The 26,979-nt window shown below is 44.5% G+C and overlaps 1 protein-coding gene across 1 annotated transcript in view; it reads left to right on the top strand.

The window, feature by feature from the left end:
* atp6v1ba (ATPase, H+ transporting, lysosomal, V1 subunit B, member a) overlaps nucleotides 1–26,979 on the top strand; it is a 37,757-nt gene that overhangs the window by 5,500 nt on the left and 5,278 nt on the right. Inside the window, exons 2-12 of the mRNA XM_063191968.1 lie at nucleotides 7,863–7,918; nucleotides 8,294–8,392; nucleotides 9,128–9,221; nucleotides 9,450–9,527; nucleotides 10,160–10,299; nucleotides 15,881–15,982; nucleotides 16,200–16,297; nucleotides 16,550–16,673; nucleotides 23,578–23,728; nucleotides 24,462–24,544; nucleotides 25,631–25,735. Of these exons, the coding sequence (XP_063048038.1) occupies nucleotides 7,863–7,918; nucleotides 8,294–8,392; nucleotides 9,128–9,221; nucleotides 9,450–9,527; nucleotides 10,160–10,299; nucleotides 15,881–15,982; nucleotides 16,200–16,297; nucleotides 16,550–16,673; nucleotides 23,578–23,728; nucleotides 24,462–24,544; nucleotides 25,631–25,735 (1,130 nt within the window). The remainder of the gene's footprint in view (nucleotides 1–7,862; nucleotides 7,919–8,293; nucleotides 8,393–9,127; nucleotides 9,222–9,449; nucleotides 9,528–10,159; nucleotides 10,300–15,880; nucleotides 15,983–16,199; nucleotides 16,298–16,549; nucleotides 16,674–23,577; nucleotides 23,729–24,461; nucleotides 24,545–25,630; nucleotides 25,736–26,979) is intronic.

The following is a 26,979-nucleotide window of genomic DNA, read 5'->3' as shown; positions in this document are numbered from 1 at the left end:
CAGAATGTTTAGCTTGCCTCACTCTCTACTAAGGGCACCTTTCTGTCAGCTATGTTTATGAAGAGGAAATGTCCTTATTTGGGCATGCCCGCTGTGATGTACTGGTATTTAACAACCTCTTCAGTTTGGCACAATATCAAAGTAAATGTCGCCAATCACAATAGATGACCATGTTCATTTTGTTATTTATCCATTGACTTCCAATTGTTTAGTTGTTCCGGAACACAAACGCCATGTCTCTGAAATCACCTACCTTTTTTAGAATTATTTTCATGCTTGTCCCAACAACAGAAAAACATTTTTGTGACACTCGTGGCTAATGTTTGGAGTCTCAGATGGCCATAAGGTTTGTACTGAGACTTCGTTTCAGTTGTCTACATCTAACCGAAAACCTTAAATTGTAGTTGTCTGTCTTTTTGGGTTTGAGTGGCGCTTCAATGAGAGAGGGGAATTCTTGTCTGTCTGTCTGTCTGTCTGTCTGTCTGTCTCTGTCTCTGTCTGTCTCTGTCTGTCTGTCTCTCTCTCTCTCTCTCTCTCTCTCTCTCTCTCTCTCTCTCTCTCTCTCTCTCTCTCTCTCTCTCTCTCTCTCTCTCTCTCTCTGAGGGTCTGTTTTGCTTTGTGTGTGTGGGATTGTGTTGTCCATCTGTCCCTGGAGGTGAAGAGATGAGTTGTTCGTCCTTCTCTGCTCGTCCTTTTGTGTGGCGAGCAGAGCGAGGCGAGCAGTCTGAGCATGGCCGTTGCGGGCCCCAAGGTATACTCCTTTCAGCAGCAAGGGCAGCCAAAATGGGGGAGTGGAGGTGGCTCACAATGTGAAGGGGCTATTCCTGCACCTCTCCGGCGTCTAATAGCCACCCCCCCCACGCCCCCTACCCTACCCTCTTCTTACCCGTCCTCACCGTGCACAAGATGCTCTTGTTCGTGTCTTTGTGTTCTGTTTCCTGCTCACAACGGCGGGATCAATGGCCACCAATGTTCGCGTCGTGCTCTGCGCTAAAATAAATCCTTATGTTTGTTTCCCAACAAATGGTACGATGAGGGGGTGTTTTGCTGTAGTGTACTTGTGTTTTTTTTAAATTGCTTTTTTGCCTTATTTCCCGGTAGGTTTAGGAGGCGAATGAATTTGAAATTTAACTCGTACTGGTATGTGCCATTGTTGAGGTTAAATGAATGGACTCCTTCTGTTTTCCACTCCTTTTCCAATGTAACCACAATAAACTTTAGATAACGTGCTCAACTCTTCAAAAGTAAAAGAAACTGGGTGCTTATTCTGAAAGAAATATAATTTAAAATGAACGGACTGCACTCCTTGTCACTGAAGTGTATTGCCGGGCAGACGTTTCGGTCTTAACCTTCTTCAGTGTTGGGGGCCCTAAAAATCTAATGACAAAAAATGTCCAAAACAACACTTGGAGACCTCATAAGCCTTAATTTGGGCCGTTTTTTTATTTTATTGTATCTCTCCAGAAACAGCATTTTGTCTAGTCAGTGTCTTCCTCAGTAACCTCCTGGATGCTCTCTCTCTCTCTCTCTCTCTCTCTCTCTCTCTCTCTCTCTCTCTCTCTCTCTCTCTCTCTCTCTCTCTCTCTCTTTCTCTTTCTGTCTGTCTTTCCGCCCATATCCCCCTCCCTCCCTTCCAGCTTGGGACTAGAGAAAGTGTTGGAATTCTCTCTTCCTCTTCCCCTCTCTCTTTCTCTTCTCTAATCCACCCCCTCCTCCTCCTCCCGTCCTTTTCAACAGCTCATGAATAGGCCCCTTTAGTATTTCACACCAAGGTGTCCTTCAGGGTGCCAGGGTCAGGCTACCCAAACAGCTTCTGCCGGCGGATTACCACCAATTAACATCTCCACAGACAAAGGGGCCCATGGCAGACTGCCAAGGCAGCCCGCGACCCTCCCGTCCGCTGTGTGCTGACCCCCCGGCCCACCACTCCTCAGCCTGGAGAGGGCCAGGCAGGGTGGGGGAACCTTTTGAGACTCGGCCCGCCAGGAAAAGGCCGATGCTGCTGCTGCTGCTACTACTACAAACGCACACACATGCACACGTGGTGTGTGTGTGTGTGTCCTGGATGTGTTTGTGTATGTGTGTTTGAGCAAATGTAAAGTGTATACTGTGGGTCATTTAACGAAAGGGGAGGACATAAAAAGTGGTTGTTGTGGGTACATCTTCCCCTCTCTTTGGGTTTGTGGATGGAGAACTGTGGTTTGTGTGGTGCACACGTAGGTGGAGGATTGCAGTAAAATAATGGTGTAAAAAAATGTGCAATCAATGTATTAGCAGGTGCATGGGCTGTTTGGAGCTGTTTCCTCTAAACGTGTAGTTATCAACCAGCATTTCTTTCTTGTGTGGAAAAAGTCTTTGATATTTTTTTGTGTGTGCATCTCTGAATACGACTTGCATTTATTTAGTAAACATTGATATTTTCTACATTGTATTCCCATCTAAGGAGCTGGTAGGCATACCACCAATGTCTGTCCAAATTTGCCTCCAGACCAAGACGGCACTTTTAAATACACTGTGCCGTGTCCTTGTTAAGATTTTACGTCTTAAATATTTTCCATTAGTGCTTTTGTACGAGTGCTGTTTTGCTATTTTTCCACCCCCAAAAGGTTGGGAGTACAATTATACCACCGCAATTTTGTGGCATCATAATTACTATCAGTGCTTAGTAAATAGCCATATGTATCTCTTTGGAAACATATGGCCAATTTGTAGGGTAAGTGTAGCCATTAAGTCCATTTATAAACACATCCAAGCAAAGCACATTCTGCAATTTGTCTGAGGGTTCGGAGAGTGTGCTGGAGATGGTGTGTGTGTGCGCGAGCGAGAGAGTACATAAGTATATGTGGGTGCAAGCATGACGGGAGAAGGGGGGAAAAAAAGCCCATAATGTCTTGAGGGTGGAAAAAAGGGGAAGAAATTACAACAAAGCATGTGTTTTGCTGCATGGATAAAGAGATGGAAGCCTGCGCGCTGGTCATATTGTACAAGGTGGCGTTGGCTTTCTTGGAAGTCTAATAAGGGTAATTATTATGAGAGACTAATGCCTTATTTACTACGTCAGTGTGAAGGAAGGCCAACGCTGAGCTGCTACTCAGGAGGAGTAGGAGGAGTGATTTGGTGGGCTGGGGAAATGGGCTTTTATCCTTGCTTTCTCCTACTCAAATTTGCCTTTCCCCCCTCCCTTTCCCCTACTACACCATTATACATTGAAAACGATGCAGTGTTTGTTTGCTCTGAATTCAGAACCTCAGGTCTGCATTTTTGCACCATTTTGTGAAGTCATTTTCAGTGGCATCCAATAATCTAACCCCGAGACCACGCTATGGTGTTACATTTGAAGTGTGGTGGCAAGTATCTTACCAGCAGCACAATGGCTTGGGGCAGCCACTACGGTGCATCACGAGACACATTTGGGTTCCGGCGTCAGTTACAGACACTGATTGTGTAGATGGAGGAATGTGTACCTTTTCCCCCAGTGTGTTTCCTCTGAAAGTCCTACTACAAACCAAATTCAACGAGTCAAGTCAAGCCAAGTGTGCTTTGTCAAAAATCTATGTAACAGGGTTGGCACAGAAGTTTGACATTGCGTTTGACCAGACTTCAATGTGCAGTTAAACTAAATATACATGTAAGACATGGGCAAAAGCTACCTACACACACACAAACACACACACACACACACACACATTGCAGTAGAAACATGCATATAAGAACAAACACTCTGGTGTAGGTGAAAACCCTGTCCACCATTTTGTCTTGTGATCCAGTTATTATATCTGTTTTGAGCTGAAGTGGGGCTGGACGATATGGCAAAACACTTCATATTATTTGAAGTCCTGGTGAATTGCTGGACCACTGTAGTTCATTTATGCAATTAAAGGTACATCCATGACTACAGTATATTCTCCTCACTATAGAATGACAAACTTATCATTTTCATCTTGTGCCTCTAACAAAGTTTTTATTTTTAATTATTATTATTATAAGCAACACTGTTTCACCCTTCAGAAACCAATATGCATATCAATGCTTTCAGCACACTCCACATTTAGCACACCTTTTTAGAAACCCAGCGATCTAAAATCTAAAACGGCGATTCATTTTTGTCACAATAATTGTGACTAGTCTGTTGCTTTGTATGTTAACTCTGAGCAAGTGGTAAGCTTAAATCTAGTAGTAATACAGGTGACCCGTGGCTCTGCTTTCATTGAACAATTAAAACCAAGTCTACTCTATTATATGGTTTACGGCGCACTCTCTTGGATAACCTTATAGCAGGATTACCATCTGTTAGGACAAGGCCTACCAACACCTGCTGCTAAAGGACAAAAGTAGTCATTCTGCCAAACGGCCACTAAGTGGATAAAACTTACCAGCCATTACATGGCATCGTATCGACCCTCAAAATGACAGTTAAACCATTTAGAGTTTTATTGGTTTTCAACGCAATCTAATCTCTGATGGATTTCACTGTAGGAAGGAATTCCAGATTTGCCAGTAGCATTTTGGCTATTCGCTTTGCATAAATAATCCAATCAGATTAGCATTGCTGCTGCTTGTGTGATCTGATGGCCTGGCTGTTCCAGCAGGGTCATGGACGTCATCACATCACATACTGTAGTCAGGCAAATCCTCCCATCCAGAGACGGGAAGTTTTTGGGGTGGGAACTATTGTACGAAGTCTTTTCTCTGCTTCTCTGTATTCCTGGGAAGTACAAGAACCAATCAGACCACTGATTTCGATGATGATTATTTTGTGTTTTGTCTTTTTTTATGAAATAAAAATGTAATTTTATTAATACCAGCATTTCCCAGACTAGAGAGGGCTAATGCCTTGTTCCATGTGGTTGTTAATCCTGGGAATCCCAACCTTAAACTTGAACAGTCTGTGATGCAATGTTGTGTCGTGATTTTTTTTTTTTTTTGTCATTAGACTTTAGCAAAAGAAGCAAAAAACAAAATACCGGAGTACACATACATTCCTTCAAATTTTGTTATGGCCATGGCTGCTGCATGTGCAAATGCTCACACCAAAAATTTTTAGCATTGACCTTAAGGTCATTTTTAGCGGTGCATGCACTGTTATGATATGTTCGACATTATAATTACAATTAACTTAAAAATCAGAGACTCATATCAGAAAACGACTCCTAGAGAAGTTATTGCGCATGCACAATCTGTCTCTACTGTGTTTTAACAGTTGTGTGCATCACCAGCTGTTCCAAGATTGATGTTTTTTTCCAATCTCCGTTTGTACTCATGACTATAGCTCAAGCCTCAATAAACCGACTTGACCAAAGAATCGAGCCACAATCTGTACTTAGGCTAATCATGAAGAACATCCTCCCTTGTACAATCCTCCCTTGTGCGTTGACACTGTTTGCATCTGTGTTAGTGATGTATTTTAAGGTAGCCTTCCTCTGCCTTCCCTTCTGTCCTTTTCTCAAGTCTCTGTCTCCCACTCACCTATTTATCTAGTTAACTCATTCTTCTCAATTTGTCCCCCTTTCTTCACTCCCCTTGGCAAATGGGGAACCAAAACGCAGGTGTTCGTGTGCGCGTGTGTGTGTGTGCGCGACTGAGCGTGTGTGTGTGTGTGTGTGTGTGTGTGTGTGTGTGTGTGTGTGTGTGTGTGTGTGTGTGTGTGTGTGTGTGTGTGTGTGTGTGTGTGTGTGTGTGTGTGTGTGTGTGTGCGTGACTGACTGTGTCTGCGTGTGTAGGAGGAGTGTGCGTGTGTATATGAGTGTGCGTGTGTTGGAGAGCGAGAGGGAGAGGGAGAGCATGTGATTGTGTGTTGGGCTGGGCTAGGCCAGGCTGGTGGGTTATTTTGTTGGCTGCTGGGTTCGGCCGCTAATTAGTAGCATAGTGGCTGCCCCCCGCGGCTCTTTAGTGTTGTGCGTTAGCAGCAGGCCGCTCTTGTTTCCCCTGGCCTTTGATATCAGCCCCGTGACTGACAGTTCACACAGAAAGGCTCAGTCAGGGCTCTGATGGACGACCTGCTGGAGACAATGCAGCCACAGCAAGCCAAGCCTCCTCTCTCCCTTCTCTTCCCTCTCTTCCCTCTCTTCCCTCTCTTTCTCTCTCACTCTCTCTTTTGCTCTGTCTCTGTCTGCTGCTGCTCTCCTTTTCTCTGTCCCTTTTTGTCTCCTCTCCTCTTCCCCCCCTCTCCTGCCACCCCCACCTCACCCCCCCACCATCACCACTCCTAGCTCATCATTTTCCTCCTTTCTCCCTCAGACTTGTCTATTTTTGTTCATATATACTAACCCTGTATCCCTTGGTTTTGCTGTTTTTCTCCTTCCGCTTCTCACCGTTTTCCTTCCTTATGCTGTCTCGCTACCTCCTTCATCAAGTCTGGTCGTTTCATTAACCATTCCCCGCTTCCTTTTTTACCACCCATAAGCCATCCTCTCTTTTCTTTCCCGTGGTTGCTCTTCCATGCACTACTGCCATGTAAAATCTCTCAAAACTGTTCTTGTGTGTGTGTGTGCGTGTCCTTGCGGTAATGCACATGTAGCATGGAGAAGCAGCAGCAGCAGCAGCAGCAGCTGCGCTAGCTGCTACCACTAAGTGGTTTCACGGTACTTCATTTTGCTTATTAGTGTCAAGACCCATTCAATTGTATCCAGCGGAAGCCTACATCATTCCAGTCAAACTCTACTGACAAGGTTGCAATGCTGAGGCAAGGGGGTCCTTGAAGATGAAGCGATAGAGAAATGTATGTAATAGTAATCCAAGGAATGTGTTATTTTTATATAGTTTATTGGCCTGTACGGTTGGTCGTTAGCGATTTCAACAGCTGCTTACCTGTGACCTTCAGGCCTATTGAATCATCCATATGATGCATAACTGCCCTTTTCTTGAGTTACACCGATTGCTGCATTAACCACTGTACACTTAGGCAGTCTTTCTTTCTTGCTTGCTTTCTTTCTTTCTTCCTGTCTTTCTTTCTGAAATGCTTCGCGATCTTGTTTTCCAAGTTTAAGGAATTCTATGTGTACTTTGCTGTAGTTCAACATGTTGTTGACTGTTTTGAAGCGGTTAAGTAAACTTGCCCTGCCCGGAACCCTGAGACTCATTGAATGCTCTGTAACTGCTCTTTACTTGAATGCTACATCAATCTTGAATCACAAAACTTTCAGCTGCGTGCACTTGGGTGAAACACACACGCATGCACAAAACACACACGCAATTTATATTTTTAATGTCAGTTATTTGACAAGCCAACTATTTTCTTTTCCAAAGCTGGTATGTAGTGCCTGAGACCTTTTCGTTTGAGTGTCCTGCATCACAAATGACACCCAAATCATTGCCATTCCGGTCCCCCTCGCTCGCATAGGCTAATGGGGCCCCCACACAGGAAGTGATTATTTGACCCCATCAGTGTGACTCGGTGTGCAATTTTGCATGCCCACTTGCCCTCCCCCGTGACATTTGGACATGGAAATGCATTCTAAAAAGCCACCTTGGCCAATCCTCACTTCAAAAGGTCACTGTCGGCAAATTGGGTGCCTTGGTCATGTAAAGACAGACCAGCTCATCATCATGAAATGATTGAGGCCTTTCATAGTCAAAGCCACTCTGCTGTGTCCCCTCTGCCTTTGCACTGTTGATGATGGGGCATCGACCTTCCTGTTGCCAGCTAATAAATAGAGCACTCTCTGCAGTTGCGCAGAGTTGTTTTAATGTTTCCCCTTCTGACCGACATCTGCAAGACATTTGGTATGCCAATATTTTGTGCGCATCACTTGAAAGAATAAAAGCTTCTTGCGTATGCACTGTTGGCTTAACAATGCGCGTCTGTAATTAATGATCATTATTTGTCAGATTTTCACTAATTACTTTCCTGTTTCTCTGTGCAGCTTACTCTACTGTCTCTGGTGTCAACGGGCCCCTTGTGATCTTGGACAATGTCAAGGTAGGTAAATGTGGTATTGTACCCCCTCTAATGCATCTACTCAATGTTGGCGAAATAAATGGTCATCAACGTCTTTGACTGTTGGCAAAGTAGGGGACAAAATGTTGTATGCTGTGCGGTGTAGCCACCTTCAGTTTGTGTGTCAATGTTGTTTTTTGGGGGCTCAGACGTCAGGTGGTAACAACAGCTAATGCCCATAAAGTAATTAGTAATTGGTAATTATTGTACTCCAATGAATATGTTTCTTAGATGACTCACTAAAAACAAACAAACAAAAATAATCCATAGAATAGTACAATAGCTGTGGATGCACCACCCTGACGTGTGCTACCATTAAAATGTCATTGACCCTTATTGACCCTTTTGTGTGTGCAGTTCCCCAGGTATGCTGAGATCGTCCACCTTACCCTGCCGGACGGCACCAAGAGGAGTGGCCAGGTACTGGAGGTGATCGGCACCAAGGCTGTGGTCCAGGTGAGCTCACACATTGTTACATTACATTTACGGTTTTATCCAAAGTGACTTACAGGGCATTGGTTACAGTCCCTGCAGCAATGTGTGGCTCAAGGGTATTTCAGTCATGAATAGAGGTGCAGGGAGAGGTAAGGATGGGATTCGAACTGGCAACCCTCTGATCTTAAGACCAACTCCCTAACCACTAGGCCACGGCTGCCCATTAATCGATGATGGTGGGTTATTATTTTTCAAATACATGACAAGTAGTTGACCAGTAGGGTATTCCAAGAACATGGTTACGTGATGAACCTGGCTTAGTTAACCTACAGGTTTTTTACGTCATTTACTCAGAAGACATGACTATGTAGGCTACACAGCCGTGTATATGCAACTGTGGCCTGATGGTTAGGGAGGTGGTCTTAAGATCATACTGTTGCAGGTTCGAATCCCACCCTTACCATAGGGAAGAATGCGTGTCCCTTCCCTTTCATCCATGCCGTGAACAAGGCACCCAACCTTGCATTTTCGAAAAACTGTAACTAATACCCTGTGATGACAATTTGAGTCTTTTGTTTAAAGTGTTAGCCATGTGTAATGTAATGTATGAGTGTGAATTTGCGTAGTGTAGCTCTATCCATGCAGAAGTTTTTGACCAGAAGAAGGAGCAATAACTATAAAATGACTTGTCAATTATGTTGGCTTCAGCATGACTTCATTCATGGCGTTCATTTTTTTTTCTTTATTCTTCTCAAGGTGTTTGAGGGAACCTCTGGAATTGATGCTAAGAAAACGGCATGCGAGTTTACAGGAGACATTCTTCGTACGCCTGTGTCCGAAGACATGCTGGGTAAGTCCATTCGGCTACACACACACACACACACACACACACACACACACACACACACACACACACACACACACACACACACACACACACACACACACACACACACACACACACACACACACACACACACACACACACGCGCACACACAATATATATACACATGCACACACCCTCACACTTGTTTGGTTGTGCAGCTTGAATAATACTGAGTGCTGTGTCCTTTTCAGGGCGTGTGTTCAACGGCTCAGGGAAGCCCATTGACCGTGGGCCTGTTGTGCTCGCTGAGGACTACCTTGACATCATGGGTAAGGAGCCATCGACTCATTGCACTGCAACAGACAAACAGAGCAAGGGCAACTGCTCATACTGCAGTCAACAACAACAACAACAAACAACAAACAAACAAACACTGCCAGCATGAAGCCACTCTGATTTGTTGCCTAGCAGCTGTATGAAAGTGTGTATCTGTGTGTTCCACACACACTGACCACCATAGCGAGGGCACAACTGTGCCATGAGTCGATACCAATAGAGTAGCAGCTATTGTCACAATGACTGTGATCAATGCGTTTTCCTGGGTGCTTGCTGTATGGTGTTTCATGTACCACAATTGTAACATCACATACACAGTGCTGACAGTAATCAGACTCAATGCTTTACGGTTTGTTGGCAATAATTAAATGCATGTCTATATTGACAATTTATTGATTTAGTCATCAGGTTTTTCTTGATTTAAAGAAGTGTTGAAGGCGCAGACTTCTGATGCTCTTCTACTAAGAGGCCTGTTGCAGTAAAACCTCAATCTTGTTAGTATTAATACAGTACAAAAAAATGTTGTAGCAATTGTCTTTTCAGCGATACATTTTTCACATGAAACGAGTTTAGCATTAGTGTCCTACTGTATTATGAGTACTGATGTCCCCCACCCCCCCTCCAGGCCAGCCAATCAACCCCCAGTGTCGTATCTACCCCGAGGAGATGATCCAGACAGGTATCTCTGCCATCGACGGCATGAACAGTATCGCCCGAGGGCAGAAGATCCCCATCTTCTCCGCCGCTGGTCTCCCGCACAACGAGGTACGTCCAATATGGTAACGAAGATAAAAGCATAACACGTGTCACCAATGCAACAGTAAGTAGTAGGGCAGTTCTGGGTAAGCGGTTAGAGCGTCAAACTTGTAGCTCAAAGGTTGCGGAGTTTGACTCCCGAGTAATGAACCAGTGCTCTCTCCAATCCTCCTCCATGACAGTCCTGCCACACTGCCGCCTTGGGGCGCCATTGGGGGCTGCCCCCTTGCACAGGTGAGGCATACATGCAATTTCGTTGTGTGCAGTGTGCTGTGCTGTGTCGCAATGACAATGGGAGGTGGAGTTTCCCAGGTGGGTTTTTACTTTCACAAGGATGTAAACGGTAATGGCTGGTGGGATCAAGTCCAGCGTGACCATCCCTTTGAACTCCATGCATCAGAAAACGGCCTTGGTTATAAGTGTTGGGCTTGGATGCTCTGATAGTGTTTTATGCCAAGGCAATACTGCTCAAGAGCCGTTGAGTCCCTTCTGTGATCCTGGCCCCTTTGGCAATAAAAAAAACTATAATTTATTGATGTCCCTGACATCAACAAGCAACGCTGAATGGCAAACCAATCCGTGTTGTCTCTCTTTCTGTCTCTTCAGTCTTATAAACAGCTCTTCACTTCGTAGCACACTGAGGACGACAATCTGGAAGACTTAACCAAAAAAAGCCCACACGGTCTCCGTCCCCTTCTCCCACTTGTGAATAGTGAAGGCTTTGGATTATAATAAGTAAAAGACCTGAATATTTATTTGCTGTAAAAATCCTGCCTGACCTTCAACCTGTGAACCTGCCTGCTACAAGTATTGTTTGAGATGCTAGACAGCGGTACTCGCCGGATTTTTTAGAAGTGCACGCTGTTGTGAGTAGGGCCAAGGCGTTTTTTTATCCCCCCCCTCTCCTTACAACACCGCTGCAGATTGAATAAGACGTACATCAAGGTCAAGGCACTATTTTTGGTGTTCTAAACAACTTTTAGAAGAGCGGTGTCGTCAATTCATTATGATGCTGTTGACTTACCAGTGACCCTAATGGCTGACAGCATTGCGGTAGATAATAATAAGAAACCAGTTTAGAATTCAATAGTGTCATTATTATTCATTATTGGTGACCGTCTTCCTCTCTGCCAAATTCTCATTTGCTTAGACTCATGTACTTGAACAACGGGCTGTTGTGTCCCCATCGAATTTGCACACAAAAGCGCTCACAGAATGCCAGAGGACAGGACGATGGAAAGAAAAAAAACATGCCGTATACCACCGTTATGCACTTTGAAACACTGCACTACCAATATGCAAAAATTATATTTCAATCAGGTTCTCGTGTAAATAGGCACATGCAAACACAGCGACTCTTGCACACCCTCACTATTTCTTTCTCTCTTTCTCACTCTTCACTCACTCACGCACACACTCACGCACACACTCACTCACTCACTCACTCACTCACTCACTCACTCACACTCACTCACTCACTCACTCACTCACTCACTCACTCACTCACTCACTCACTCACTCACTCACTCACTCACTCACTCACTCACTCACTCACTCACTCACTCACTCACTCACTCACTCACTCACTCACTCACTCACTCACTCACGCACGCACGCACGCACGCACGCACGCACGCACGCACGCACGCACGCACGCACGCACGCACGCACGCACGCACGCACGCACGCACGCACACACGCACACACACACGCACACACACTGAAGCCCCACACATTTTTTTTTTTACATGGAGAGTCGTGTAGGTGGAGATGGAGAGAGCGTTAGAAATGGAGTGCTGAGCACCTGGAGTTGAGGCTGGGGAGTGGGTGGTGGAGGGATTGTGGCGGTACATTGGGCCATTGTGGCAGGCGGGCGGGGGCCCCCCACTTTGTGCGGCAGGCCCTTCCCAGGAGCGCGGTGGTCAGCCTGGGCCCTTTGTGTGGCGCGCAGCCCTCCACCTTTAGCCGTCCCCTAATCGGCCCCCATTCACGCCCTTCTGCAAACATTAGTCCACTGGAGACTCCCAAGTACTTTGTTCCCAGGAGGACAGCAGTGTAGGCCGCTATGCTTAAGAGTGTGTGTGTGTGTGTGTGTGTGTGTGTGTGTGTGTGTGTGTGTGTGTGTGTGTGTGTGTGTGTGTGTGTGTGTGTGTGTGTGTGTGTGTGTGTGTGTGTGTGTTTGTGTGGACTCCCTATATTCAAGAGGGTCTCTGTGTGAGTGTGTGTGTGTGGGTTAATGTAGAGTTTTGTGTGCACTTATAGACATACAAGTATGATTGTGTATGCCTGTGTATGTTTTTGTGTTTTAAAGAGGGTCTCCAAATGCATGCATATAGCAGTCTTTATAGGTACTTGCAGAGTACTCGGGTAAAACGGAGGAAGACTGAGCAGGGAAACTGGCCTACTAAGAAATTAAGGAACATGTGACACACTTCATTAGGATAAAAATGGTCTTTTGCATTCCATGCTCTCTGGCACATAGACTATACACACATTTTTATCCATGTCGATAATTTTACAAATGTATGTATTTTTTTTTCCATCACTCTTAGTCGTGCACACATGCATGTACAGTAGGATCACAGAAGTGAGATGTACACTGTGTGGGATACTGCAGTGAAGTGTCCAGGTTTGGATGAATTGGCATGTTGGCTTGGCTAGTGTCCTGACCACTGCTCTCTGGTTTTGGTGTGTGTTGTGTGTGTGCACTTCTAACCGGGTTTTTGTTGTAGGACTTAAACAATCTCTCAGAATTCTTTGTCATTTTCACGGATTTTGCCAAAATTCCGTGCCCCTGGACATACGGAAATGCTTTCTGTATATTTCCACAGCTCTCAGGGCACAACTTAAATGGTTTTAGTGCTAGAATTTGGTATCTATTTTCTAATGATCGAATTAACACAGTGCTGTGGGAATATAGAAAGCACTTCCGTGAGTCAATCACGGAAAACGATTCCGTATCCAGGGGCACGGAATTTTGGCAAAATCTGTGAAACTGACACTGATTTCGTGTCCCAGAATTCTGAGAGATCAGGCTGTAGGACATATTAAACCGAACTGAGGCTGAGTGGTTTTAACTTCACCATATATCTCACTCGCTCCAGCTCCCTATTTGTAGTGTAGCCTATTTCTCAAACCTATTAATGGGCAGGGTTCCTACTGGTCATGGAATTCCTGGAAGATCATGGAAATTAATTGGAGGTTTTTGCAGTCATGGAAAGTCATGGAATTTGCGCATTTTGCATGTGTAGTCAGGGTATATCCCAGGATTTAAACAGTGTTATGCTTTTATTTTGTCTAAAATACTTCCCGAAATCCGAAACCGTTAAGAGACATGCCTGGCAAATGCAGAAGAGAGATGACGACTGAAAATGGCCATTTTGAAAGACTTGCTATTAAAAATTGATGACCACGCAGCTACTTGTCTTTTTCCTATCAATATTTAGGGTATTGAGCTTTTCGAGAGGTCTTGGAAATTCTGTTTCATGGTCAGGGAAAGTCATGGAATTTTATGTCTGAATGATGGAAACCTTGAATGGGTCATCTTGCTTTGGTCGAGGCCGACTGCTGTGGGATATTGTTTATGGGAGGAGGGTGAGGAGTATGGATTGTGGAGCGTGTGTTGCTACCCGTACTGGCCCATTGATCTAGTTCGTACATTGGCCACCCCTCCATCTGGAGCATCCCATTCATACGCGCTGCCGCTTCAGAAGAATAACCCTCCATTGGCTGACGGCAAAGACACTAAAAGCCCCCATCTTCCCTTTTGGGCACTGGCACATCTCCTTCCTGTTCCCCAGCCAATGGAAGCCGTCCGTACAGCTAGCTACACCCCCCCCCCCCCCCCTCTCTCAAATGAGGACTCTCATCGTTACTGAGGTGAAGCGGGCCTCAGCGGACTCCAGTGGGATAAAGGAGTTAATGACTGTGGGAAGAGGGGAAAGAATAAATAAATAAATGAACAAATAATTGTGTGTGTGTGTGTGTGTGTGTGTGTGAGGGCGAGTGTGTGTGTGTGTGTGTGTGAGAGACAGAGCAAGAGTGTGTGTGTGTGTGTGTGTGTGTGTGTGTGTGTGTGTGTGTGTGTGTGTGTGTGTGTGTGTGTGTGTGTGTGTGTGTGTGTGTGTGTGTGTGTGTGTGTGTGTGTGTGTGTGTGTGTGTGTGTGTGTGTGTGTGTGTGTGTGTGTGTGTGTGTGTGTGTGTGCGCACGCCTTGTGTATTAGGGGTTCAGTCAGCAACACAGGATCACATCTAATCAGAAGCAGGAGCGTAAAACAACAGGAGGCAGACCTACAGTTAAACACACACACACACACACACACACACACACACACACACACACACACACACACACACACACACACACACACACACACAGTACAGTGAAACGGGCAGGGCCCTGTAGCGGACCTAATGATAACTGACTGTGGAGGACCTCTCAATGGGAGCACTGAATGATATTAAAAAAAGTCCTTTGTCTCATTAAGTGGAGGTCAGGGGGTCGTGGCGGGGGTGACGGGCTTTTCTGCCCGGCCCAGAACAGGTGTTCACGGTCAGGAGTTCACCGCTAGGCCATGCCACGGATCAGCACACACAGACCATCGCATTACTCTCGCTCTCACACCACCAACACACGCACAGGCACGCCAGGCAGCCAGCTAGTCAGGCCATCCCAATACAGAACACACACACACACACACACACACACACACACACACACACACACCGACTTGCTGCACGCATAAAAATGCAGTCTGACACCCTACATCAAATAAGCACGAAATGATTCGAACTTCTCCCCTCTTGTCCCATTACTGTTGGAACACATTAAACACACACACATAAACACACACACACACAAGCAGCAGAGCCTAAACGGCTTGAAATGTATCCTGAGTCTCCAAATCTAAAATGTCAAGTTACTCCCCCTATCGGTAATGGCACTCACATGCTTGTTGAAGAGTAATCCTGTGAATATATCAGCATCATTTCATTTAACAATCCAATGGTAAAATGTTCCTTTACTTATTAAATCATTACATCCGTCATCTTTTCTGCCATGTATATGGTTGAAATATTTTTCATTGACCTACTTTTTTGTAAGGTGCACATGTTGTATCACAATTGCCGATTTGAGTGCATTAAGTTATTTGTACTTAACCAATTTTTTGGTATCTTATCCCTTTGTTGTGGCTATTGTCATAACTACATTGACTACCACAAACATGGTTGGAGTGGCAGGCAATTGTCCTTGTCTGTTTTTATAGTCATTGTCAAGGTTGTAGAACTCGCCAGCTGCCACCCATCACATCACCTGTGCTTATGGTGTATTTATTATTCACTTTTTGGTTCTATTTTGTATATATTTGTATTTATGTTCTTCATTCATTTTTGACTCTTTTCTAAGAAAAGAAGTACACATGCCCCCCCACCATTATTTTGCCCTTTATTTTCTTTCCCTCGACGTCAATGCTTCTCTGTCTCTCTCTCTGTCTCTGTCTCTCTCTCTGTCTCTCTCTCTCTCTCTCTCTCTCTCTCTCTCTCTCTCTCTCTCTCTCTCTCTCTCTCTCTCTCTCTCTCTCTCTCTCAGATTGCTGCTCAGATTTGTCGGCAGGCTGGCTTGGTTCAGAAGTCCAAGGACGTGATGGACTACAGTGCTGAGAACTTTGCCATTGTGTTCGCAGCTATGGGGGTAAGTGTGTGTGTGTGTGTGTGTACTTTGTGTACACACAACAGATGCATCATTTTTAGCAAATCCTCACCCACACAGCCCCCTCAATCACGGTTTTACTCAAACACTGGCATAGGAACAGTGTTAAAAATACTTCAAACTTTTGAGATATGTACTGTGCATGTGAGTGTGGTTATGCATTTGCACATTGTGTTTTTGCCACTATTTCGTGTGACAGGTGAACATGGAGACTGCTCGCTTCTTCAAGTCTGACTTCGAGGAGAACGGTTCCATGGACAACGTCTGTCTGTTCTTAAACCTGGCCAATGATCCCACGTGAGTCTCCACATACAATACATACAAGCGCGCCGCACACACAGACTCATGCACAGTGCACATGTAAATGCACGGCTGTTTTGGTTTCTCATAGATTCTCTCTCTCTCTCTCTCTCTCTCTCTCTCTCTCTCTCTCTCTCTCTCTCTCTCTCTCTCTCTCTCTCTCTCTCTCTCTCTCTCTCTCTCTCTCTCTCTCTCTCTCTCTCTCTCTCTCTCTCTCTCTCTCTTTCCTTCCTTCCTCTCTGTGTGCAGCATTGAGCGCATCATCACCCCTCGTCTGGCCCTGACCACAGCTGAGTACCTGGCCTACCAGTGTGAGAAGCACGTGCTGGTCATCCTCACGGACATGAGCTCCTACGCTGAAGCTCTGAGAGAGGTAAGGAGAAGAAATATTCGCACAGCGCAAAACCTCCCCTGTCGTGGTATAATGTGAAAAAATGGCACAACCTTTCGACCAGCAAGGTCTTCGTCAGGTGTCCAAGAGGTAAGGAGCACGCCTAGAACAGGAAATGTATGCACATCCCACCTCAAGTTGAGGCAGGACGAAGGTGCAGGACAAAGGCGTATCTATCAACAGAGAGAGTTGAAGTCTGTGCACTGCAACTGAGGCCGGAAGAAGACTCTGATGGTTAGAAAACGTTTTATGTCTTCAATGAAACTTCAGTCGGAGTTTTAGTGTGCCGAGTTGTGCTCTCTCAAGAGGTAAGATGAACGCCTGGAAAAAACTGACTTGACTCATGCCTTCACGTTTTTATACTTTGCCCGCTCTCTCTGAACCTTTTCATACAAACACTCACACTTTACTCCTGACCTCGGTTTCAAGCTCAGAGGCTTATGGTGAAAGGTCAATGTGTCTATACAATCATATGTGTCGACCATTGACGTATAGGCCTATACATGGACAGCGTTCTTCAATTGTATTCCATTCAACAGTTGTGAAGTATCTGCCATTGATCTGCGAGGATTATTCCGTCCCAAATGTTCACATTCGTTCCTTAGCGACGGCTGAGAACCAGCGCTGATAGGACGGTGGTTACGTTGGACTGTCGATCAAAAGAATTCTAAAATAATTGAAACTGTCAATCAAGTCAAAAAAAGGATCAGCCCAAAAAAAAACATTTGTTTGAAATGGACTGGAGATGCATTGGCTCAAGTCTCCCATAGATATGAATGGGAATAGGTGATTTTCTTCCGGTTTCCGCGTCTAGTCCCACCCACCGCCGTAACACTTCCGAATAGAATCTACGGTATCCGGTCTATTCAGTCTCAATGGTATAGATAGACACACAAACTGTCCGATTTGCACAGGGAAAACACACACACACACACACACACACACACACACACACTACTGTACTTTACGAAGAGTGACTAATGTATGATGAACAACACATTCATGTCTAAGGAACATCAGTAGAACAGCCTAAAAGTAGAGGGATCAGGGTAGGTGAATCATTGAATTTATTTTTGTGGCACACTTGTTAGCCTTATTTTCCTGCAGCATCGTACCATTTATGCCTCATGCAGTAGTTACTGAAGAACACACACACACACATTACATTACATTACATTACATTGGTATTTAGCAGACGCCTTTGTTCAAAGCGACTTACACACGACGTACACTCACACACACACACACACACACACACACACACACACACACACGCGCGCACACACACACGTGCACACACGTGCACACACGTACTACAAATGCAACAGGTCCTGGCTTTAATAGGCAGTTCTAGAATGCTTTTAACCTTGCATTTGGAAATGTGTATCATTATGCCTGTAGTACGTAGTTGCATAATGTCTTGGTGTCTCTCTTTGTGCTTGCTTGCTAATGTGCAGATATTTCTTCGCATGTGCAATCTGCTTCCGTATGTGCACATATTTCCTCGCATGTGCAATTGGCACACTTGCATATGTGTGAAGTTGTTTGAGTTGAGGTGTTGGCCTTGGTTATATCCGGTCTTGAAGGCTGCAGAGCTGTGTGGGTAGCACCACCCACAGTCCCGTCCAGTGACCTTAGAGAAAAGGGACAAATGCCTATTTGAGAGGGAAGAATACTGCAAGAAATTGCAGTGTATAATAATAACAGATCAAACCAGAAATAAGCAATCATACTCATTTTTATACGTAGTGAACTCTTGGGCGAAACGTATGTTTAAGCTGCAGACTGATCCGTGGCATTTGGCATTTGTCTTCAACACAGCAGTCAATGTCGTTCAATATCCATTTCCTCCATGTTGTGTCTGGAAATATGACATTAAACGGTGAATAAGCAAAGGAGTCAAGACAGCCTTGAATTTTCAGTGTCAGTTGTTGAATGTCTTTGGTGTTAATTGAGGGAAATTGCTGAATGAAATAAGATTAGGATTCCCATGGCAAGCCTTAGCGAGATGAAAAGCACACTAATTTTTTTTCCACTACATAAGTAAAACGTCTAGACTTTATTTCTAAAGTACTTGATGAAGACCTCCTAAAAATCATACTTTCGATTCACAAAAGTGTTCTGCTGAGCTTTGTGTATCTAAAGTGAATTACAAAGTATTATTTCTTAAGTACTTGATAAATAAAAAAGACTATTTTAAAGTGAATCGTAAAGCTGTTCTGTCTTGGTGTGTGTTTCGTGCACGCATGTGCGCACATGATTGTGTGTCACCTCTACATCTGACTGTGTGCATGTAAGATGAGGCCCCCCACCCCACCCCACCCCACCCCACTATCCAACACCAGCCGTTCCTGGTGCGTATGCAGGAGCAGATTGAGGGGATTAGCACGAGACACCTCTGAGCAGTCAGACGCAGCTCGGCCACAAAAGCCCTCTGACCACCCTCTTGACATTTAAAAGACCCCAACCATCTAACCCCTGGGCCCTCACCCCCACCCCCCTCTTCTCCCCTCCCTGGGCTCTCCTCTCCTCTGGTGGCTGGTGAGGCTTTTCTCTCCGGTAATATTCAGTTGCTGCAAGGGGGTTCAGGTTTCTCTCTTAACTAGCCCCCTCGTCCTCGTCCTTACTCATTTGAGATGGAAGAGACTGTGTTGCGCCCTCTCAAAGCTAGAACAGCTGGCCACGGACACAATTGCGCAGACGTTGCAATTGTTGTGTGTGTGTGTGTGCATGCATGTTTGTGTGTGTGTGTGTGTGTGTGTGCGTATGGCTGGCCACATGTTTACCATTAACATGTAACCTGAACCGGTTACATTTTCACTCGACGTGATATTGTTTATTCCTGCATGGGTGAATATGTAATGGCAAGCGAGACTTGCTCCTTAATGCAAGTAGACTGCAAATTTGGTTATAAATAAGCTTTTTGCTACTCATAAAGATTGGGCCATTTTAAGTTTCTGAAGAACTTCTTAAATCTCCAACATGGAGCAGAAACTATCTGGTAGTAACTGTCAAAACTGCCTCTCTTTAAAAAAAAAAAAAAGAAAGTATTCTACTCTTAGAAAGTTCTCAATGTCATTATATTGCTGCTGACATGTGGAGCTACCTTGAGTCTTACAGCTTTCTCCATGTCCTGGTCATTGGCATAGTTTTGCTCCTCAGCAAGCACAACTCTCCGCAAATCTTTGTGTTGCATTGTATTATTATCTTAACGGTGCAGCTTCTTGCCACTCCTGAATGTAGATATAATGTATTTTGGACAGAGTGCTGAACATCCTACATTTCAAAGTATTTCAGTGTTGAATACATCCTTGCCATCTCAAAGCTTCAGTATTGATTTCGGGCGATTGCAAAGGTTAGATGCCAATTCAAAGTAAGGTTCTTGTCAAGGCCTTCCAACATGGTCCTTCATACGTTTTAAGTGTGACTGAAAGCCCGTCTTGCTGGTGGAAGGGGTATACATTCACAGGATGTAAACATTAATGACTGTGGTTGAATCAGCCACTGTCCTCTGTCCTGTTCAGCCGAACATACTCGGTATGTCACTTTTGAAGTGGCAGTCTTTCTCATCTCACTTGCACTGAATGCCCACTGTTCCCCTAGCAAGGTCTTCACCACTTCTCCCTAAACGTTTTATATTGTAATGCCAAATAACGCCACAGTCATTCAGCCATGCTCTTCAAAACATTCCCCATTCCACTCCACTCCATTCCACATGGTTTCCTAAAAAAATAGTGCAAACCCTTCCATGTTTAGTTTGTCTGGTATGCATAGACACAGATAGGAACTGGGAAGGAATGTAGAGCAGTTTGTGCTCAAGAACACTGATTAAAGCTTTTCTATTGATATGTTTATGTACAGCTTTATTCTGTTATGTTCCTAATTGTGTGGAAACTGATCCAAACTAATTCCCATGAAGTTGTCTAGATGTTGAATTGGACACAAGACTAACGCATGGTTTTTTTTTAAACCTGGAGATGAACCTCCACTTCCCTTAATCAATTAACAAACACAAACACCTGCCCCCATTACAATGAGCAGGATCTCGGAAAAGGCTGAGGAAAAAAAAAAAAAAATCTCAGGTACTGACAAGTCCATGGTAGTGTGAGCATTACAACTGTATGTTGAAATTGGCTGAAGTTACCCTTTAAATTTTAAACCTTTTCATTGCTTTTCTAGTGGTGATTTCATGCATCATCAAATCACTGGATGAAAAAAAGACTACAAAGTCCATTAGAACGTTGCAGAGCAAGATGATCAAATCTTCTCTGTATGACGGACAGCATGGAACGGAACCGTAAACAGCAGTCAGTCAGATGGCAAACTTTGAGAATGGAGATATTAACATTGTCCTGAGAATCCCTCACTCATACTGCACCGCAAAACCAACCCTTCTGAATTAGTAGGATATTCTCTTTTTTTCCTCTAAGAGTTGGATGTGTTCACAACGCTGTCGTATGCAAGAGCCGGCAGGCGGACAAAGATGCGTCCGTGTATTCACTCTGCCGCCTTGTGGACACAGGAGGGAATTACAATTGGAGAATGCGTTTCAGACGGACCAACTGACTGACGGACGGACATACCCTCTTATAGAGATGCTAGGACGCATCTAAAAACAGGAATGGGATCATACCGATAGCAAAGCTGAGTGCTATTTATCTGGGTGTTTGCAGTGTGATCAAATCTTCATCTGAATACCTTCACTATTTTCCACCCTAAATGACAGCTTGATGTTGATTTAGCCTATTTATTCTAAAGGCTAAATTAGGCTAAATAGGCTAAATTAACATCAAGCTGTCAAGTTGTCACTATCTGGAACTTTGCATTTAAGTTATCTCACTGGTCTGTCTGCTGCTCCACTCCTCAGACAATCCATTCGTATTTCTTGTCGCCTTCAAGTTCCTTCATTTACACCGACTTTGCATGTTTCAGGCAGTTGCTCCGCCCTCCACATATTGTGAAAGATGATGTTTTTTGATGTTGTTTTTTAAGTTTTACATAACATGCGCAGTGATATTCTGCTATTCATTCATTTTCTGATTGTTACCTCTGCCAAGGAGGTAATGTTTTCGGTCGCGTTGGTTTTTCTGTCTGTCAGCAGGATTCCACTTTGTGGATTTGTTGGTAATGACCCAAGGAGGAAGTGATTAAATTCTGGTGGTGATCCGGATTACAAACCGGAGCCAAGACTTTTTTATAAGATTCTGTCAACAGGATAAATCAAAAAGTTATGAATGAATTTGGATGGAACTCTGGAGTCGTTGGTAATGAACCAAGGAACAAGTGATTAAATTTTGGTGGTGATCCGGATCACAAACCAGAGCCAAGACTTTTTAAAAGATTCTTCACCATTGCTGACCTATAAATCTAGATGCCCCTATTGACCTCAAATTGAATTGCGGAACAGGGCAAAACATTCTAGTTTCTAACTCCACTAAAAGAAGGCAGAAAGACAGGGTGTAACATAGTCAAATGTTCTATCAAGCAGCTTCCTTGGCGGAGGTCTGCGCTCTCTGAGTGCTTGTAGTTGATAAGTGCAATTGCACTGATTTTGTTCTTGAAATAGACATACAGCTCCAGGCCACTTTCTTAGAATAGCATGAAAAAGTTGATTTATTTCCATAATTCCATCAATAATGTTAAACTGTCATGGATTATACAGCTCCAGGCCTTTTTATTAGAATACCATGAAAAAGTTGATTTATTTCCATAATTCCATCAATAATGTTAAACTGTCATGGATTGTAGATTCATGGCCCAGTTTTTTAACTATTCCAATCATTATTTTTTTTCTTTTTATATACGTTGGCCTTCCAGCTTAAAAAACCCATGAATTGGGGAATTCGCATTATTAGAATATTGTTATAAAATCACTTTTTTCTTCATCAAAATTCGGGTCACATTAAATCAGTTGAAATTTGGTACTTTCTTCATAACATGCAATGGTCAATACTTGGTTAGGACATTCTCTGTCTTCATAATGGCCGTAATGCGTTTAAGTCAATGGCAAAAACAGTGCATGGGAGTTATGGAAGCCCAGATATCCTTGATGCTTTGCTGTCAGCTGTTCTTGTTTGTTGACCTGGTGCCCCACACTTCCCTCTTCAATATACCCGAAGATTTCCATGCCACGTTTTGGTGTTAACTCACCAGTTTAATTCTAACTCAACAGAAATTAAACCCCATTCATTTTCAATGGGGTTTCATTTCTGGTTATTTAGAATTAAACTGGTGAGTTAGCGCCAAAACGTGGCATGGAAATCTACAGGGTATATTGAAGAGTGAAGTGTGGGGTACCAGGTCAACAAACAAGAACAGCTGACAGCAAAGCATCAAGGATATCTGGGCTTCCATAACTCCTATGCACTGTTTTTGCCATTGACTTCAATGTTAAACGCATTATGGCCATTATGAAGACAGAGAATGTCCTAACCAAATATTGACCATTGCATGTTATGAAGAAAGTACCAAATTTCAACTGATTTAATGTGACCCGAATTTTGATGAAGAAAAATGTGATTTTATAACAATATTCTAATAATGCGAATTCCCCAATTCATGGGTTTTTTGAGCTGGAAGGCCAACGTATATAAAAAGAAAAAAAATAATGATTGGAATACTTAAAAAACTGGGCCATGAATCTACAATCCATGACAGTTTAACATTATTGATGGAATTATGGAAATAAATCAACTTTTTCATGGTATTCTAATAAAAAGGCCTGGAGCTGTAGATTCATGGCCCAGTTTTTTAACTATTCCAATCATAATTGTTTATTTTTACATATTTTGGTCTTCCAGCTCAACAAACGGACAAACAAACAGCAAATCTTAATTGTGACTTTGTCTGCTTATGTGCGTGTGCCTGCGTGTTTGTGTGTGTGTAGGTGTCAGCTGCCCGAGAGGAGGTGCCAGGTCGTCGAGGTTTCCCTGGTTACATGTACACTGACTTGGCCACCATCTACGAGAGGGCCGGCCGTGTGGAGGGCAGGAATGGCTCAATCACACAGATCCCCATCCTCACCATGCCCAACGACGGTAACACACACACTCGCACACACCCATCCTCACCATTCCCAACGATGGGATCTCTCTCTCTCACACACACACACACACAGACACACACACACACACACACACACACACACACACACACACACACACACCCTCACCATTCCCAACGATGGGATCTCTCTCTCTCACGCACACACACACACACACACACACACACACACACACACACACACCCTCACCATTCCCAACGATGGGATCTCTCTCTCTCTCACGCACACACACACACACACACACACACACACACACACACACACACACACACACACACACACACACATCCTCACCATTCCCAACGATGGGATCTCTCTCTCACACACACACACACACACACACACACACACACACACACACACACACACACACACACACACACACACACACACACCCATCCTCACCATTCCCAACGATGGTATCTCTCTCTCTCTCACACACACACACACACACACACACTAACACACACACACACACACACACACACACACAGTTCCCCATTCTCACCATGCCCATCGACAGTACACACTCACACATTAGCACTATTCTGAACGACAGTATGAACGCGCGCGCGCATGCAATCTCAGACGAATCCAAAGAACCTTCTCACGTCAATGACTCATCAGAGCCATGATAAAATAACACTCCTTTGCTTATGGTTGTTATTACTAAAGACATGCTTTGTGTCTTCTGCCTCCTCCCTCAGACATCACCCATCCAATTCCTGATCTGACTGGGTACATCACGGAGGGCCAGGTGTATGTGGACCGTCAGCTGCACAACAGACAGGTGAGGATCAAAGCTGCGCTGAAAACGTGGCATGCACTGCATACAGACATGTGCTAGCTTAAAAATCTAGACCACACCCTATCGATCAACAGCACATGGAAGTAACTGGATAATTAGAGAGAAGGGGTGTGCTGTGATGTGGCGCAGTGCAAAGACACCGTACCACAATTCGGTAACCTCCCAATGGGGACCACTGTTCAAGTCTGGCCAGAGTCGTTTCCCAACCCTACCCCATATCTCTCTCCTCCTCATTTCCTGAAACCGACTTCACTATCGTAAGAAGGGACTCAGTAGTTTCACGCCCAGTCGGCCGGGATGGGCGGGATTTGGGTTGTGCATTGTGCACGTAGCCATGACAGCTGATGGTCATGCACAGCCCTTTTAGAATGCGGAGACCAAATGACGTAAGACGTACAACCCCCGGGCCGACCGGACTCAAAACTAGTGAGTCCCATCATAAGAAAGACAAAAAAGGCCGAACAAAGTAAACTACTGACTATTGAAATCCATACAGCTTGCACAGGGATGTTCCCCCGACTGGCCTGCGAATCATCAGGAAGTTAATCCTATAGGCCTCCTGGTTGGACAGGCTGATTGTTTGTAGATTCTTATTGCATGCAGAGGACTGTGTAATGCCGCCTTCACGATGGTCAGAAAGTCATGAAACCCGACTTACTGTGCAGGGGGAGCTGGGAATTGTGGTTTCGAACTCCACAGACATGTTTAGATTTGCATTGGAAGGGGTTCTCGACTTCCCGACATGCCTTGAGGGCAGCATAAGGCAACTTACCGGTATTAGTCCGCTCCCTTGGCTCTGACGAGTTCCTGGCTGTAGTCTGATTTGTATATCACAGAGGGAGGACCGCAAAGACTTGGTGTTGGTATACTGCATACCGTACCTCCACTCTCTGTCATGATGAAGCATAGTCCACCTTCAGTTCATGTGTTTGTCTTGGAGAACAGTCTATCTGGCACTGTTGGCTGATTGTGTCAATCAAGGCACAGTTCTGGCCTACGCTTCTCTGCTGTGTGTCTGTAGGTGTGCGTGCGTGCGTGTCTTCACCATGCTCTTTGATTCCTCTACAGATCTACCCTCCCATCAACGTGCTGCCGTCCCTGTCCCGTCTGATGAAGTCTGCCATCGGGGAGGGCATGACCCGCAAGGACCACGCCGACGTCTCCAACCAGCTGGTGAGGACCTCTGACCGCCAATCAAACCACACATCAGGCGTAGAGCAGACACGACTGGCATATCTACTCACTAATCAAACCACACATCAGGCTTAGAGAGAACAAGACCGGCATAGCTACTAGGCAATACAAGGGGTTTAGAGCAGACACGAATGGCATATTTACTTACTAATCAAACCACACATCAGTCTAAAGCTATGCTCAAACTACACAACTATCGGCCCGATTCTCGACTGAAAACCCCCGCTTACGACAATCGTGGAACGTTACCCCCCAGGACCATCGCAAGCGATTGTCGGGCAAGATTTCCTCGTCCATTGCGACGTTCTAAGATGGAATTTTGGCAACTCCAGGAGTCGCCAATAGCAAATCCTAGAAATCAAACACTGTTTGATATTTGCGACTGGAAATAGAACGTCAGACATTGTCTCGGGTGGTTACGATCAGGGATAAGATTTACAGTTGCGATTCTCCTCTAGTGTGCAGTGCACACAGTCGTCAAAATCGGACACAAAATCTGGAGTCCTGTAGTTTGAGCCTGGCTTTAGAGAGAACAAGACCGGCATAGCTGCTAGCCAATTAAATGACAGATCGGGTTTAGATCAGACACGGCTGGCATATCTAATCAAACAGAACATCAGGGCCCTGCCTTGGCCTATCGGTAGGGCACTGGGTTACTACGCCGGCCCGGGTCATTTGCCAATCCTACCCCATCTCTCTCTCCCACTAGCTTCCTGTCACCATCTTCAACTGTCCTATCAAATAAAGGCAAAAAAGCCATAAAAATGTGTGTTTAAAAAACCCAGAACACAAGGCTTAGATAAGTAAAACACATACTTTATTTACTAGTGGTGTCAACAATGATCGATTCGGCGATCCAATCCAATGCGGGGCATGGACGATCCAATTCAATGCGGCAAGTTCCAGAATCGATGCAGCATTTTTTTAAAGTTTCAATTACTTCCGTGGATATTTCGGGAGCAAATGAATGTTAAATTAAATAAAAGTACTTCAAAGTATTGCAAGACTGATACAGACTGATCCAGACTGATACAGAAAACGGCCAATAAATTGTTGCTCAGTATCTGACTACTTGTACTGCCTCATCATGACTGATGAAACTTTTGCTTTGCTTTCAGTAGAACTGTAATGCATTGCAATGCATTATAGAATTGAATCGGATCGAATCGAATCGAATCGCTTCCTTATCGAATCGTATCGAATCGAATCGCTACCTCCCGAAT

Source organism: Engraulis encrasicolus, chromosome 24 (genome assembly GCF_034702125.1).
Source record: "Engraulis encrasicolus isolate BLACKSEA-1 chromosome 24, IST_EnEncr_1.0, whole genome shotgun sequence".
Taxonomy (NCBI): domain Eukaryota; kingdom Metazoa; phylum Chordata; class Actinopteri; order Clupeiformes; family Engraulidae; genus Engraulis; species Engraulis encrasicolus.
The sequence above is the reverse complement of the archived record's forward strand: the minus strand, read 5'-3'. Positions and strand labels throughout refer to the sequence as shown.